The following is a 15,117-nucleotide window of genomic DNA, read 5'->3' on the forward strand; positions in this document are numbered from 1 at the left end:
ACTCTTCTAGCTGAAGCAATAGCCAGCAGAAACACCACCTTAAGGGAAAGCCACTTAAGATCAGCTGAACCAAGAGGTTCAAACGGAGACTCTTATAGCGCCTCCAAAACCACTGACAAGTCCCAAGTAGCCACAGGCGGGACATAGGGAGGTTGGATATGCAACACACCCTGAGTAAAGGTATACACATCAGGTAAGGTCGCAATTTTTCTCTGAAACCACACCGACAAGGCAGATATTTGAACCTTGAGGGAGGCCAGACGCAGGCCTAAGTCCAGGCCCTGCTGAAGAAAAGCCAACAACTTGGCTATACTAAACTTGGAAGCGTCATAATTGTTAGATGCGCACCAAACAAAGTAAGAATGCCAGACACTATAGTAAATCCAAACCGAAGCCGGTTTCCGGGTCTGCAACATAGTTTTAATGACCGCCTCAGAAAAAAGACGGAAGCTTCAAGGGTCACGCCGTCAAAGACAGTCAGGCTAGGTCCTGGTAGACACAGGGGCCCTGAACGAGGAGGTCTGGGCGTTGTGGAAATAGAATTGGACGCTCTGACGATAGGCCTTGCAGGTCGGAGAACCAGTGCCGTCTGGGCCACGCTGGAGCTATGAGAAGCAGATTTCCTTTTTCTTGCTTGAACCTCCGAATTACCCTGGGCAGGAGGGACACCGGAGGGAACACGTATGGCAGTCGAAACCTCCACGGCACCGCCAGCGCATCCATGAATGCTGTTCGAGGATCCCTTGTCCTTGCTCCGAAGACCGGAACCTTGTGATTGTGTTGAGACGCCATCAGATCTACGTCTGGAAGGCCCCACTTTTCCACTAGGAGTTGAAACATTTCTGGATGGAGGCCCCACTCGCCGGCATGCACGTCCTGGCGACTGAGAAAGTCCGCTTCCCAATTCAGGACTCCCGGCATGACTATTGCCAATTAGGCCGGTAGATGGCGTTCCGCCCAATGTAGAATCCGTGAGACCTCCTTCATTGCCAAACGGCTTAGAGTGCCGCCTTGATGATTTATGTAAGCCACTGTGGTGGTGTTGTCCGACTGTACTTGAACAGGACAGTTCTGAATTAAATGCTGGGCCAGGTTCAATGCATTGAAGACCGCCCGCAATTCCAGAATGTTGATCGAGAGGAGATTCCTCCTTGGTCCACCGACCCTGAAGGGAGTGTTGCTCCAGCACCGCACCCCAACCTCTTAGACTGGCATCAGTTGTCAACAGGAACCAGTCGGATATCCAGAATGGACGGCCCCTGCACAATTGTCGGTCCTGGAGCCACCAGAGAAGCGACAGACAGACCTCCAGAGTTAATGAGATCATGTGAGACCTGATCCGGTGAGGCAGGCCGTCCCACTTGGCCAGAATCAGTTTCTGGAGGGGGCGAGAATGGAATTGAGCATACTCCACAAAGTCGAATGCTGATACCATGAGGCCCAGCACCTGCATTGCCGAATGTATTGACACTTGCGGACGAGAAAGGAAGCAACGAATCCTGTCCTGAAGCTTCAGGACTTTATCCTGAGACAAGAACAACCGCTGGTTGTGAGTGTCTAATAGCGCTCCCAGGTGCACCATGCCCTGAGCAGGGACCAGGGAGGATTTCTTCCAGTTGATGAGCCACCCGTGGGCTTGTAGAAACCGGACAGTCATATCCAGATGACGTAGGAGAAGTTCTGGAGAATTTACTAGGATCAACAAGTCGTCCAGATACGGCAGTATCCTGACCCCTTGACGGTGGAGTACCACCGTCATCACCGCCATAACTTTGGTGAAGACTCGCGGAGCCGTTGTTAAACCAAAAGGTAACGCCCGAAACGGATAATGGAGGTTGCCAATCGCAAACCTCAGGTATTGCTGATGTGACATTGCTATAGGAATATGCAGGTAAGCATCCTGTATGTCCAGGGAGACCATGCAGTCCCCAGGTTCCAAGGCCAGAACTATAGAGCAAAGGGTTTCCATATGGAACTTGGAAACTTTACCAAACCTGTTCAATGCCTTGAGGTTGAGAATGGGCCGGGAGGACCCATTCTGTTTCGGGACCAGAAACAGCGGAGAATAGTACCCCCGGCACCTCTGAGCAAGAGGCACCTGTACTACGACTCCTGTATCCAGGAGGGTCTGTACCACCGAATGTAGAGTGTTTGCCTTTGTCTGGTCCAAAATCGATGAGGGGGTCGGTTTTTGAAGGCCGTAACCTCGAGTGACTACTTCCCGTACCCAGGCATCTGAAGTGGTCTTCAACCATTCCTGGGTATACCCTAGAAGCCGGCCCCCCACCCTGGGATCCCCCAGGGGGAGGCCCGCCCCGTCATGCGGCAGGCTTATCGGTCTTGGAAGCAGGCTCTTCTGGGCTTCGGCTTACCAGGTTTGGAAGTGCGGGCCTGCTTGTTGTACGCCTGACCTTTTGCTTTACCTGAAGGGCGAAAGGAAGTACCCTTAGCCTTCGACACAGAAGGAGCGTTACTTGGCAGACAGGCAGTTTTGGCAGTAGCCAAATCAGCCACAATCTTATTTAAGTCCTCCCCAAACAGAATATCTCCCTTGAAAGGGAGTACCTCCAGGGTTTTTCTAGAGTCCAGATCCACAGTCCAGGATCTCGGCCACAAAATCCGGCGGGCCAGGACTGATGTAGTAGAGGCCTTGGCTGCTAGGATACCGGCATCAGAAGCCGCCTCTTTAATAGAGCGAGACGCTGTGACAATATATGACAAGCATTGTCTAGCATGGTCAGAAGAGATTTCAGCTTCTAACTCCAAGGCCCATGCTTCAATAGCCTCTGCAGCCCATGTTGCTGCAATAGTGGGCCTTTGTGCAGCACCCGTGAGGGTGTAAATCGCTTTCAGAAAACCCTCAACACGTTTATACGTAGGCTCTTTTAGAGACGTGACGGTAGTGACAGGTAGAGCTGAGGAAACCACCATCCTAGCCAAATGCGAGTCTACTGGAGGAGGAGTTTCCCAATTTTTAGACAACTCTGGCACGAGGGGATAGCGAGCAAGCATCTTCTTTTGAGGCACAAACTTCTTACCCGGGCTTTGTCAGGGTTCCTGACGTATATCCACTAGGTGGTCAGAGTGAGGTAAAACTTGTTTAACCACCTACTGACGCTTGAACCTATCTGGTTTCTTAGGAGGGACGGATGGCTCGGGATCATCCGTAATCTGTAAAATCAACTTAATAGCCTCCAAAAGATCAGGAACATTCACATGTGAACCACCCTCCCCATCAGCAGTATCTGAGTCAGAATCTGTGGGGTCAGTGTAAGTGCCATCTTCATCAGACGAGGTGTCAGTGACAGCCGTGGATTGTGAGGAGATAAGAGCTCGCGTAGAGGACCCCTTGGGCTTAGGCGAGGGTCAGACTTTTTAGTAGTCAGGGACTGGTTCAACTTCTTCAACTGAGCAGATAAATTATCCGCCCACGGCGGGTTAGCTGCAGGGACCACATACGGTTGTACCGGCATTGGGGGTCCCATAGGGGGTGTTAGTTTATTAACTAGCTTATGGAGAAGCGTGGAAAAAGCAGCCCACGGTCGGTCATTATGGACCTCTGTTGCCACAGTCCCACTGGGGGGCAAGGAGCCCCCAGAACCAGAACCCACAGCTGCTATATTCTCCTCATATGGGTCTGTGGCTTCAGCAACACCTACAGTGTGTTCCGCCCCAGAACAGTTACCTTCAGAAGCAGACATGATATAACTTGCAGTATCAGGTAACACAGTACAATTGGCAGCAGCACAATACCTCTTACCCAAACCCCTGCACAGTGTAGTCAGCACAAGCAAGGATTCAGGAGAGATATGGTGACTAAAATCACAGAGAAAAATACGTATTAGAGTATATCTTGTGAACATCCTATATTATAATAAAACCTCATGCACCAAGCCCCCTCAGGTTATAGAATATAGGGATAGCAAGTTGAGTGAGAGACATAAAATGGAAACCACTCAGCAAGCTAATGCACACACATATAGTCACAGTTCTACAATGCAGAGGTTATTACTAACAATAATACTGCACTAGACCAGCTTATATAGCTATGTAGTCAATAGATATACATCCAGTTCTTACTGTGCAGTGTTATATCACAGGGTAATTGTACTAGAAAACCCTGAATAAATGCACTCTTTCTTAACTAGCACTGTCTAATACGCAGGTAGAATACTTACGTGTCATGTAAAGTCACAGCGCTGACAACCAGGCTGCTTTACACAGGAGGATTTGCCCAAGCAGTCCCAGGAACAGTGTAGCTGAGAGAAATGGCGCCCAGACACTGACAGGGAGTGAGGAAGAGACAGATATGCAGCTCCAGGGTAGGAACATTTGCGGGAAATGGCGCCCTGGGGCTGGGGGAGGGGCTCCAGGTCTAAGCCTTATCCCCCTGCTGGCAAAACCACCGGGTACTGTGGGCTACTATTAAAATGGTTTTAAGGGAAAACCTGACCTGCACCCATGCCCAGGTGATCTAGTGGGATCGCCTGTACTGCCACAGTGTCCACCGCCAGCGCGCGCGGCCCGCCTCCTACTGACCGCGCCGGTTCGCGATAAAGTACTGGTCCCGCAAGCGGGACCCACTCACCACCTCCCGAAGCACAGCCACACGATCCCGGAGAGCCCCCGTCGTGTTTGCCCGACCATGGAAAACCGGAGCCTCCTGCTGTAGTTACCCGGCAACCAGGGCTCGGGAGTGTACAGCGCCTCTGGGGAGAGATGGAGCTGCAGCAGTGAATGTCAGAAGACATATACACACTGGTGCTGCCCTTGAAGTCTTCACTTTTCTTCTTAAAAGCTCTTCTCAGGGCTGCCTAGCGCAGACCCTCTGTTATCTGCCTGCTATCTGCGGCACCAACTACAAAACTGAGCTCCTGTGCAGGGAGGCGGGGTTATAGAGGCGGCAGAGCTATGCATTCTGGGAACAGTCAAAGCTTTTCAGCCTGTTGGTGCCTCGGATCAATATCCTACTCTACATCCCTATGTCTTTCCTTGTGGAGCCCAGTGTACCCTGCAGCAGAAATAACAAACACAGTAAGCACTGGATGTATATCACAGGGTGTTTGTACCACACAACCCTGACAGTATGCACTCTTTCTTAACTAACACAGTCGCAGTGACAGGTAGAATACTCAAGTGTCCTGTAGGAAGCACAGCACTGGCAGTCAGGCGGTTCCACAGAGGATTTGCCCCAGCAGTCCCAGGAACAGCAAGGCTCAAGCTGTAATGGCCGCAGACAAGGAGTGAAGGAGAAGGAGGCAGCTCCAGGACGGGAACATTGTAGAAATGGCGCCCTGGGGCTGGGGGAGGGGCCTCAGGTCCGGCCTGCTCCCCCTGCTGGCATCCCCACCGGGTGAGCGGGCAGAACATAAAACGGGGGAATTGTACTAAATCCCCCTGACCTGTTTCCCAAATACTACCCTGGTGTCTAGTGGAGCAAGCTGCCCAGTAATCAGTGCGTGCCCACGGCCACGCTGGATCGCAATAAAGCGCAGCACAGAAGCCCTTTACCTCCCCTTGGTCTGCGGCCCCGCGATCCCGGAGACGGCGGAGTGTTACTCAGTTAGGAAGAAGCCTTTGTCTCTGCTGCAGTGAACCGGCAACCCCGGCGCGGGAGTATACAGCGCCGCCTGGGGGTGATGGAGTTGCACGCTGAAAAGTCTCTAAGACTTTACCAGCAGCAGCACTTGAAGTCTTCAAACAAACTTCTGTACCTTAGTCATTAAAATTACTTTGAAAAACGCTGCTTAAGGCAGCCACCTGTAAAGTGCCTGCATACTGCAAGGCACCAACTTAAAAACTGAGCTCACTGGCATGGAGGCAGGGTTATAGAGAAGGCGGCGCTGTGCATCTTGGGAACAGTCAAAAGCTTTGAGCCTATTGGTGCCTCGGATCAAGATCCTACTCTACACCCCGATGTAATTCCTTGTGGAGCCCAGTGTACCCCGCAGCAGAAATGCACTTTTACTTAACACTGTCAGCAGACATGTACAATACTTAAGTGTCCTGTAAAAAGCACAGCGCTGACAGGCAGGCGGCTTTACAGAATAGTATTTGCCCAAACAGTCCCAGGATCAGCTCTGCTTGCTATAATGGCGCCCAAACGCTGACAGGGAGTGAAGGAGAGAGAGATATGCAGCTCCAGATCAGGAACATTTACTCTAAATGGCGCCCTGGGGCTGGGGGGAGGGGCTACAGGTCAAAGCTTTATCCCCCTGCTGGACTTCACCACCGGGTACTGGGGGCCTAATAAAACGGTTTTATGAGAGAAAACAGACCTGTGCCCATGCCCTGGTGGTCTAGTGGGGTCCCTGTACTACCACAGTGTCCACGCCAGCGCGCGCGACCTGCCGCGCGGGATCGCAATTTACAGCGGGTCCCGTCAAGCGGACCCCTTACCTCCTCCCTGAGTGCGGCCATGCGATCCGGGAGAGCAGCGGTCGAGTGTGTGACTAACTTAAAAGAAAACCGGAGCCTCCGCTTTAGGTACCCGGCAACCAGGGCGCAGAAATGTACAGAGCCGCTGGGGGAGGTGATGGAGCTGCAGCAGGAGATGCCTGACTGACATCTAACACAGTGTCTCTGCTGCAGCCCTTGAAGTCTTCAATATTCTTTAAAAGCTTCTCTCAGTGCTGCTGGAGCAGACCCCCCTGTTATGTGCCTGCTTACTGCATGACACAAACTACAAAACCGAGCTCCTGTGAACGGAGGCTGGGTTATAGAGGAGGCGTAGCTAGGAATTCCTCTTTGCAACACCACTCAAGCTCCATCAGGTTGGATGGGAAGCGTCCGTGTACAGCCACTTTCAGATCTCGTCAAAGATGTTCAATCGGATTCAAGTCTGGGCTTTGGCTGAGCCACTCAAGAACATTCACAGAGTTGTCCTGAAGCCACTCCTTTGATATCATGGCTGTGTGCTTAGGGTCGTTGTGAACCATCGCCCCAGTCTGAGGTCAAGAATGCTCTGGAGAAGGTTCTCATCCAGGATGTCTCTGTACATTGCTGCATTCATCTTTCCCTCTATCCTGACTAATCGCTCAGTTCCTGCCGCTGAAAAACATCCCCACAGCATGATGCTGCCACCACCATGCTTCAATGTAGGCATGGAATTGGCCTGGTGATCAGCAGTGCCTGGTTTCCTCCAAACATGACTACTGGCATTCACGTCAAAGAGTTCAATCTTTGTCTCAGGCCAAAGAATTTTGTTTCTCACGGTCTGAGAGTCCTTCAGGTACATTTTGGCAAACTCCAGGCGGGCTGCAATGTGCTTTTTTGCAAGGAGTGGCTTCCGTCTGGCCACTCTACCATACAGGCCTGATTGGTGGATTGCTGTAGAGATGGTTGTCCTTCTGGAAGGTTCTCCTCTCTCTACAGAGGAATGCTGTAGCTCTGACAGAGTGAACAACAGGTTCTTGGCTACCTCACTGACTAGAGCCTTTCTCCCCCGATCGCTCAGTTTAGACGGCCAGCCAGATCTAGGAAGAGTCCTGGTGGTTCCGAACTTCTTCCATTTATGGATTATGGAGGCCACTGTGCTCATTGGGACCTTCAAAGCAGCAGACATTTTTCTGTACCCTTCCCCAGATTTGTGCCTTGAGACCATCCTGTCTCGGAGGTCTACAGATCATTCCTTTGACTTCATGCTTGGTTTGTGCTCAGACATGCACTGTCAAGTGTGGGACCTTATATAGACAGGTGTGTGCCTTTCCAAATCATGTCCAATCAACTGAATTTACCACAGGTGGACTCCAATTAAGCTGTAGGAACATCTCAAGGATGATCAGTGGAAACAGGATGCACCTGAGCTCAATTTTGAGATTCATGGCAAAGGTTGTGATTACTTATGTACATGTGATTTCTTAAGTTTATTTTTAATAAATTTGCAAAAATCTAAAAATAAAACTTTTTTCATGTTGCCATTATGGGGTATTGTGTGTAGAATTTTGAGGGAAAAAATGAATTTATTCCATTTTGGAATAAGGCTGTAAAATAACAAAATGTGGAAAAAGTAAAGCACTGTGAATACTTTCCGGATGCACTGTGTATCTATCTACAGTATCAATCTATCTATCTATCTGAGAGAGAGAGAGAGAGAGAGAGAGAGAGAGAGAGAGAGAGAGAGAGAATCCCTGGTGTCTGTCTGTTCGTTCAGGCTAATCTTGAGAGACGCTGTACGGATTTTGCAGCGATTTTCCCAATTTTATAGAGCATGTGTCGAGGAAGGTTTAGGTCAGTGTTTCCCAACCTCGGTCCTCAAGGTACACCAACAGTCCAGGTGACTTAATTAGTACCTCAGTTATTTTGATTTACCATCTGTGCTGAATGCCTGGATATCACTAAAACCTGCACTGTTGGTGTACCTTGAGGACCGCGGTTGGGAGTGCCTGGTTTAGGTGTATGAAAACATGGGGGCAGGGTTACATGGGGTACTGCTGGGGCAATATTTAGTGAGGGACAGTGAGTGGTGTGTTATATCAGCAGCGCAAAAGTGATGATCCCTCCTGCGAAACGCCCTAGTTACAGGCAGATCTTAGCCTGTCAGACTTAGCTGCAACTCCCCTGTCCCTCCTTCCTATCATAGAAGGCTTCAGTCTGCTGCAACACTTCACTGGGTAAGAAATCATCACAGCTCATTAATCTCATATGTCCCCACCTCATCTCTCTTTAATGCTCCTCCTTCACCTGCTTCCATAACTCATCAGTAATATAGGCAAGTATTTCCCATGAACGCCTCTACCCCTTAACCTCACTATGTGCAACTCCCACCCCCCTCCCCATGAGTTCCTCTGTCTTCTTATGTGCCTATATTCTCTCCTCCCTATATGTGCCCCTGTCCTCCCCCAAGCATTCCTCTGGCCTCCCACTATTTATGTGTACCTCTGGCTTGTTCCTCCCCATGTGTTCCTCTGTCCCCCCTCTCCGTGTACTCCCCTGACCCACTTTCCCCTTTGATATTTCACTGCTGCTCTTCAGAGCAAAAAAAAATAAAAAATCACAATACCACCCCAGTTTTTTTTTTTTTTTTTTTTTTTTTTTGGGGGGGGGGGGGGGGGGGGTGTGCATATAAATATTGCAGGGACAATTGGATCCCCCCCCCCCCCAATGTATTTACTCTTGTACAAAGAGTAACATTTTTGTCCATTGGTGCAAAAAATAATCACCATTACTCACCTGTACAACATCACATTATATGGTAAGAATGTAGGCAGGAAGTGTTTGATAATACGAATAGGAAGCCAGAGCATAAGCAGCACAATAGACCCAAAGACTATCTGAGAAAGGAAATACAAAATACTTAAATCACTTTCAGAAAAATCATTGTTTTGACTTCATTTTGCACACAATTCCTTACAATTACTATTCACAGGACATATGAACATCCATGTAACATTGAAAAATATCACATGTAACATTGAAAAATATCACGATGCATTAAAGTTAATACCCAATTACTAGCTTGTTACTGTAAAATAAACAAAAGGAGATCTCAATGTTTAGGGGCATACAGTAGTAATGAATCATGTTTTCCACGTAGCATTTAATAAAAACACCTACTTGACCTGACTCTTAGGTTTTGAGTTATAGTTATCACTTGATGTAACCAGAGGACCTCACTCTGCCAAGCTTTCAAGATATGTATCGCACATTGGAGATTACTTTTTTTTTTTTTTTAATACCTGAGCAGGCTTACTTCACCCCTCCTATGGTCTAGGAATTCTCTTTCACCTTTAGTAGCCACTTGTCACCGATTCCTCCCACTATAATGTGGGCGGGAAACTTGCTACCACTGCCTGGCTCCTAATCCGACATCTGGAACCGCTTACTTCTGGGTATGTGTAGTTGCACAGCTGTAAAATCTCCTGGTTGGTGTAGGATAATTCCCCACTGGTCACTTACCCTGGTCCAGGCTGCACTTGGATGCTGGAGGAGAAACTAGGCTCAAGCCAGGACAGTCGGAGCATAAAAATGTTCTTCAGAAAAACAATCCTCTCAATATGATCAAAGGAAATATATTTAATGTGCCACTTTTCAACCAGTTGCCACACTCAATACTACAGGTTGGCGAGTCTGCCCTGGTCTCTTTTGGCAATCAAGCTATGTGCATGTGTTCTTAGGATGTACATTTAGCACTGGCCCTTATAGACAGTGGGGAGTGATCACTCATCTGTGCATTACAGCACTTGTGGAAATGGTCACTCAAGTCTGGAGTGGGAGGTGTTCTCTCTCCACTACTTATATAGAAACACATGTACACACTTACAAATTAGGGCTAATTTTTGTGAGGGAGCCAATTAACCTACCAGAAGATTTTTGGATTGTCAGATGTGGAGTATCTGGAGGAAACCCACGCTAGCACAGGGAGAATATACAAACTCTAACCAGTCAGGGCCGTGGTGAAAATCAAACCCCTGACCTCATAGCTGTGAGGCAGTAATGCTAACCATTACACCATCCATACTGCCCAAAACTTACTTCCAGGAATAATTCTCTTAAAGGGCATGCTGCTCTCTTTCTGATCGAAAATGGGACAAGCAGTCAGTCCCTGAGGAAACAGTTTCCTTGCTACCAAGCTGGAGATCTTTGGATCTCCACTGCAGTAATTAGCTGGCTGTGACTCCTAGCTCCTGCATCTTCTGATCACACTTTGATTCAGCTGCCAATGGAAGGTGGTCCCACTGGACCTGGATAGTGTGGGTTCTTCACAAAGCATAAGGTAATTGCATTTAACTTATTTTACACAAATTCATTTAAAGTACATTTTCAGTTCAGACATACTATAAACACTCAAGGTTTTTCTAACCACAGCACTGCAGCCTAAGACAAATGCGCCAGGCTGCAGAGCAACATACAGATGGATTCTCCCTCATCGTTGCTGTTTCTCCGCCTAAACGGAGGATTAATCACGCCTAAGCGATAGCTCAGGTTGTTCAGTTGTTGCACGGACAGGGACTTCATACGCAGCATGTAATACACATCTTCACCACTGGGTGGCTAAGGCTCCACTAATCCAGTACTGTAGAGCGAATAGCGGCGGATTGGTCTACAAGCTCTGGCAAATTGTCAGTGACGACTGTAATGTTACTGCTAAACTGAACACACAGACCAATGGTCACACGGAGCGCGTCAAAATAAAAAAATAAATAAAAATTAGTGTATACAGACGCAAGCGAACGCGTTAAAGCAATGGTCCATTGACGTTAGGGTTATAGGAGCGTCAAAGTCCTGTAGACTAATCAAAAATAATAGCGTATACAGACGCAAATGAACGTGTTAAAGCGATGGTTCATTCACGTTAGGCATACAGTACTGTATGTGAGCGTCCAATTCTTGTAGCCAATACAGCAAAACCCATGGGAAGGGATCCCGCACCCCATGCTCAGAGTTCTGGGTTCGATTCCCAAAGTGCGAATGCCTTTGTTTGTTTTTTCTTCTAGTCACTTATTATATATATATATTTTTTTTAGAATATTCATATATTTAAGAACCTTACATTCAAGAGAATTATGCACACAGGAAAAGACCTGTTTCAATAACTAACTATTGGGGCTTCTGACAAGCAAATCCGTAGCAAAGTACTGTACTGTGTAAAGTACATTCAATCTGGCCATCTCTAATCCTTTCCCCCAACCAAAGCGACAGTATCAGCCCTTTATTTACTTACTGTGTTGGAAATTTTACTGTAAACACGACACTCTGTCTGAAAAGATCAGTCTCTCAGGGGAGGGGGAAGGGTGAGAGGGGAGGGTGGTTTAACCAGCGGAGTTAAGAGATGCTGTAAAATATTCTCTGCAGGGACCAAAAAAAAACAAACCAATAAATAAAAATGGTGTATACAGACGCAAACTAATGTGTTAAAGCAATGGTCCATTGACGTTCGGTTTATGTGAGCTATTAAATTACATTAAAATGGGCTAAAAGCTTAATATCTCCGGTTCTGGGGGTCAAATCACCTCAGAACTATGTTGGTATGGTAGGGGAGACGATTAGCTATCAGAGGATACTAACCCCAAGAATTAACAGGCCCATTAGAGTCTATGGGAAAATGGGTCCACTTTGCACCCTAATATCTGCGGTTCTGGATGTCCCATAGACTCGAGACCAGTACCATACAAAAGAGGAGACTCTTGGCTTTTGGGGCAGACCAACCACTAGTTTATGTGACACCGCACGGGAAACAGTAAGCAACTGTGTGTCGGGGACCCTCCAATTGTCCACCCAGCTTGCACAGGGTGCGGGGTTCTGGCTAGATAGAAAATACTGTACAGAGATGCTAAGCACAGGGTTTTGGCCCCCAGGAACTTAGGGAGGAGCTTTTTTCTCTCACTATTATAATTATAAATTATCTGTGAGAACAGGTCCAGTTGAGGAGGTAGAGTGAAGGGCTCGTCTATGGACAGACACTGTAGATCCGTGAACCAATGGAGTCTGGGCAATGCCGGTACCACAAATATGGTTATCACCCTACTATTTGAATTTGTGCAGTACTCTGTGAAGCAGGGATACTGGAGGGAAGAGATAGGCAAGACAAAAAGTCCATAGGACTGTTAGTGTATCCAGTAAGCATGCCTCTAGATCTCACGTCATGGCCCCATACGCTGGCACTTTGTGGTTGTGTCTGGAGGCCATAAGGGCCACATATGGAAGACCCTATTTGTGTACCAGAATCTGAAAGATGTCTGGGTGTAGAAACTACTTTCCGTCGTGCACATCCTGTCGACTGAGGAAGTCTGCTTCCTAGTTGAGGTCTCCCGGAATGAAGACTGCAGAATGGACAAGAGATAGCTCTGCCCAGGCGAGAATCCAAGTTATTTCCCTGCAATGCTGCTCCACTGCGAGTGAAACCCTTCATTTTGATATAAGCCACTGCCATCGGGTTGTCTGACTGGATTTGTACAGGAGAGCCCTGTACAAGGAATTGAGCCATTCGAAGAGCCTGGTACACTGTCCGAAGATCCAGGGCATTGATCGGAAGATTTTTTTCTGTGAGAGACCAGCAGCCCTGAAAGGAGTGACTATGTGTGCCAGCTCCGCACCTCCAGAAGCTGGCATCTGTTGTGATAAGTGTCCAGTGTGGAATCCAGAATGGTCACCCCTTGTCCAGGCTGGATGCGTGTAGCCACCATGAGAGGGATGCCTGAACCTCCTGAGGCAGGATCATGGTCTGAGATTTGATCTGCTTGGTTACACCATTCCGTCCGGAAAGTATCAGTAGAGGCCTGGAGCGAAACTGGGCATATTCCACCATGTCAAAGGTGGATACCATGGAGCCCAAGGTCTGCATTGCCGAATTGATAGAGACCCTTTGACTACAGATTAGGTTTCGGATACGTAATTGCAATGCTGCCATCTTGTCTTGATGAAGAAAGATGTGTTGTATTTGGGCATCCAGTATCTCAGAGATGGAGCATCCTCTGAAATGGGATTAGAGAAGACTTGGCCCAGTTGATCAGCCATCCATTACTCTGCAGGAATTACATTGTCACCTGGAGGTCTTGGTATAGTTAGTCTGAAGACTGTGCTAGACGAAGGAGGTTGTGCCCTGCTGTTGGAGATGAGCCACCATCACCGCCATGAGTTTGGTGAACACCCTGAGAGCTGTAGACAGTCCGAAGGGTAGGGCCTGGAATTGGAAATGCTGGCACAGGATAACAATTTGGAGATACTGTTGAGGACAGGGTGCTATACAGTAGGTACACAGAGGTATGCAGCGTTATTTGGCGTCCATATATGCATCCAAAGGATCTACCGTGTCTCTGGCGCTGGTGATAAGCTTGGGGGCGGGGGGGGGGGGGGGGGGCGGAAGGACCCTCCCTTGTTTTAACTCACTCCTTTGGCTCCTTGCCAGGAGCTAAGTACAGTACGATTCAAATTTTACACCAACCTTGTGGTGAAGGAAAATATATATTTTTTTATCTTTTATGAGGATACTGACATTAAGATTTTATGGAAATACATGACATTATTGTGAACGTTATTGCACTTTTCCATTTCTCTTTTTCACCCATACTCTATATTGAATTGCTACAAGCAACTGCTTTTCACTTGACCTACAAGAAAGTCATCTCTAGGATTCTAATACAGTGGCTCAAGGATATCATTGCTACATTATCATCTACCTAGGCAGCTTTCATCCAACCAAGCATCATCGTCTTTTCTATCCTACATATTTTATTGTACATAGGAGGTATACAAACTGTATATCCAGGGAGACCATAAAGCCTCCAGGCCGCATAGCAAGGACAATGGAGCGTAGAGTTTGGGTACCTTGAGGCATTTGTTCAGCAACTTTAGATTCAGAATGGGACAATGGGACCCCCCCCCCCCCCAAAAAAAAAAAAAAAAAAAAAAAAAAAAAAAGTATAGAATTGAATTCCTGTCCTTGTTGAGACAGGGATAATGAAACCAGACAGTAGTAAGGAGTAACTAATCCCTTCAGCACCTGTGCTTTGCCTAGGTCTGTTGGATGAGTGGTAGGAAACTATTGTCTCGGGAGGTGCTACAGGAAGGAGAAAGCGTACCTGTGAGCTCACTTATTGGAACCAGGCGTCTGTTGTGTTGACGCCATGCATGGGTGAACTGTAGAAGTGAACCTTTAACGCTGGTGTTTCCCAGGGGGACGCCTGACCCATCAGGCTGAGGGCTTATCCTCTGTTTTGGTAATTGGGCGTCTAGCTGCCCAGGCTTGCTTGGATGAAGGCCTTGCCGGTGTGAGACAATCTACGAAGGTCTGACCTTTGGCCTTGCCCTGTGTACGAAAGGATGAAGTCCGAGGCTGCATTGAGGAAGCTGAAGGTAGGCAAGCTGTTTATGAGGTTGCCAGGTTAGTGACAATCTTGTCCAGTATTTGTCTGCGTATGGAAGTGCTTCCAGGGCTTTCTTGGTGTCACCATCTGCTTTCCATGAACAGATCCACACTATGCGGTGTGCTGTTATGGAAACAGCTGAAGCCTTAGAGGATAACAGAATAGTAGAGCAGCTTCGCCAAAGTAATAGGCCAAATCTCTAATGTTGGCAATTAGGAACGAATTATGGCAATTAGGGATCGGATGTGAAACGGTGTTCAAGTGAGTCAGCCCAATTTTCCAGGCTGTAACACGTCTGGCTGTGGCCCCTGTA

The 15,117-nt window shown here is 47.9% G+C and overlaps 1 protein-coding gene across 6 annotated transcripts in view; it reads right to left on the reverse strand.

Annotated features, from left to right (window-relative positions):
* MARCHF6 (membrane associated ring-CH-type finger 6) overlaps positions 1-15,117 on the reverse strand; it is an 845,067-nt gene that overhangs the window by 296,716 nt on the left and 533,234 nt on the right. For all 6 annotated transcript variants that reach the window (XM_063922758.1, XM_063922754.1, XM_063922757.1 and 3 more), the window contains one exon: positions 9,172-9,272. In XM_063922758.1, the coding sequence (XP_063778828.1) occupies positions 9,172-9,272 (101 nt within the window). The remainder of the gene's footprint in view (positions 1-9,171; positions 9,273-15,117) is intronic.

This window comes from Pseudophryne corroboree, chromosome 5, assembly GCF_028390025.1.
Source record: "Pseudophryne corroboree isolate aPseCor3 chromosome 5, aPseCor3.hap2, whole genome shotgun sequence".
Classification (NCBI taxonomy): Eukaryota; Metazoa; Chordata; class Amphibia; order Anura; family Myobatrachidae; genus Pseudophryne; species Pseudophryne corroboree.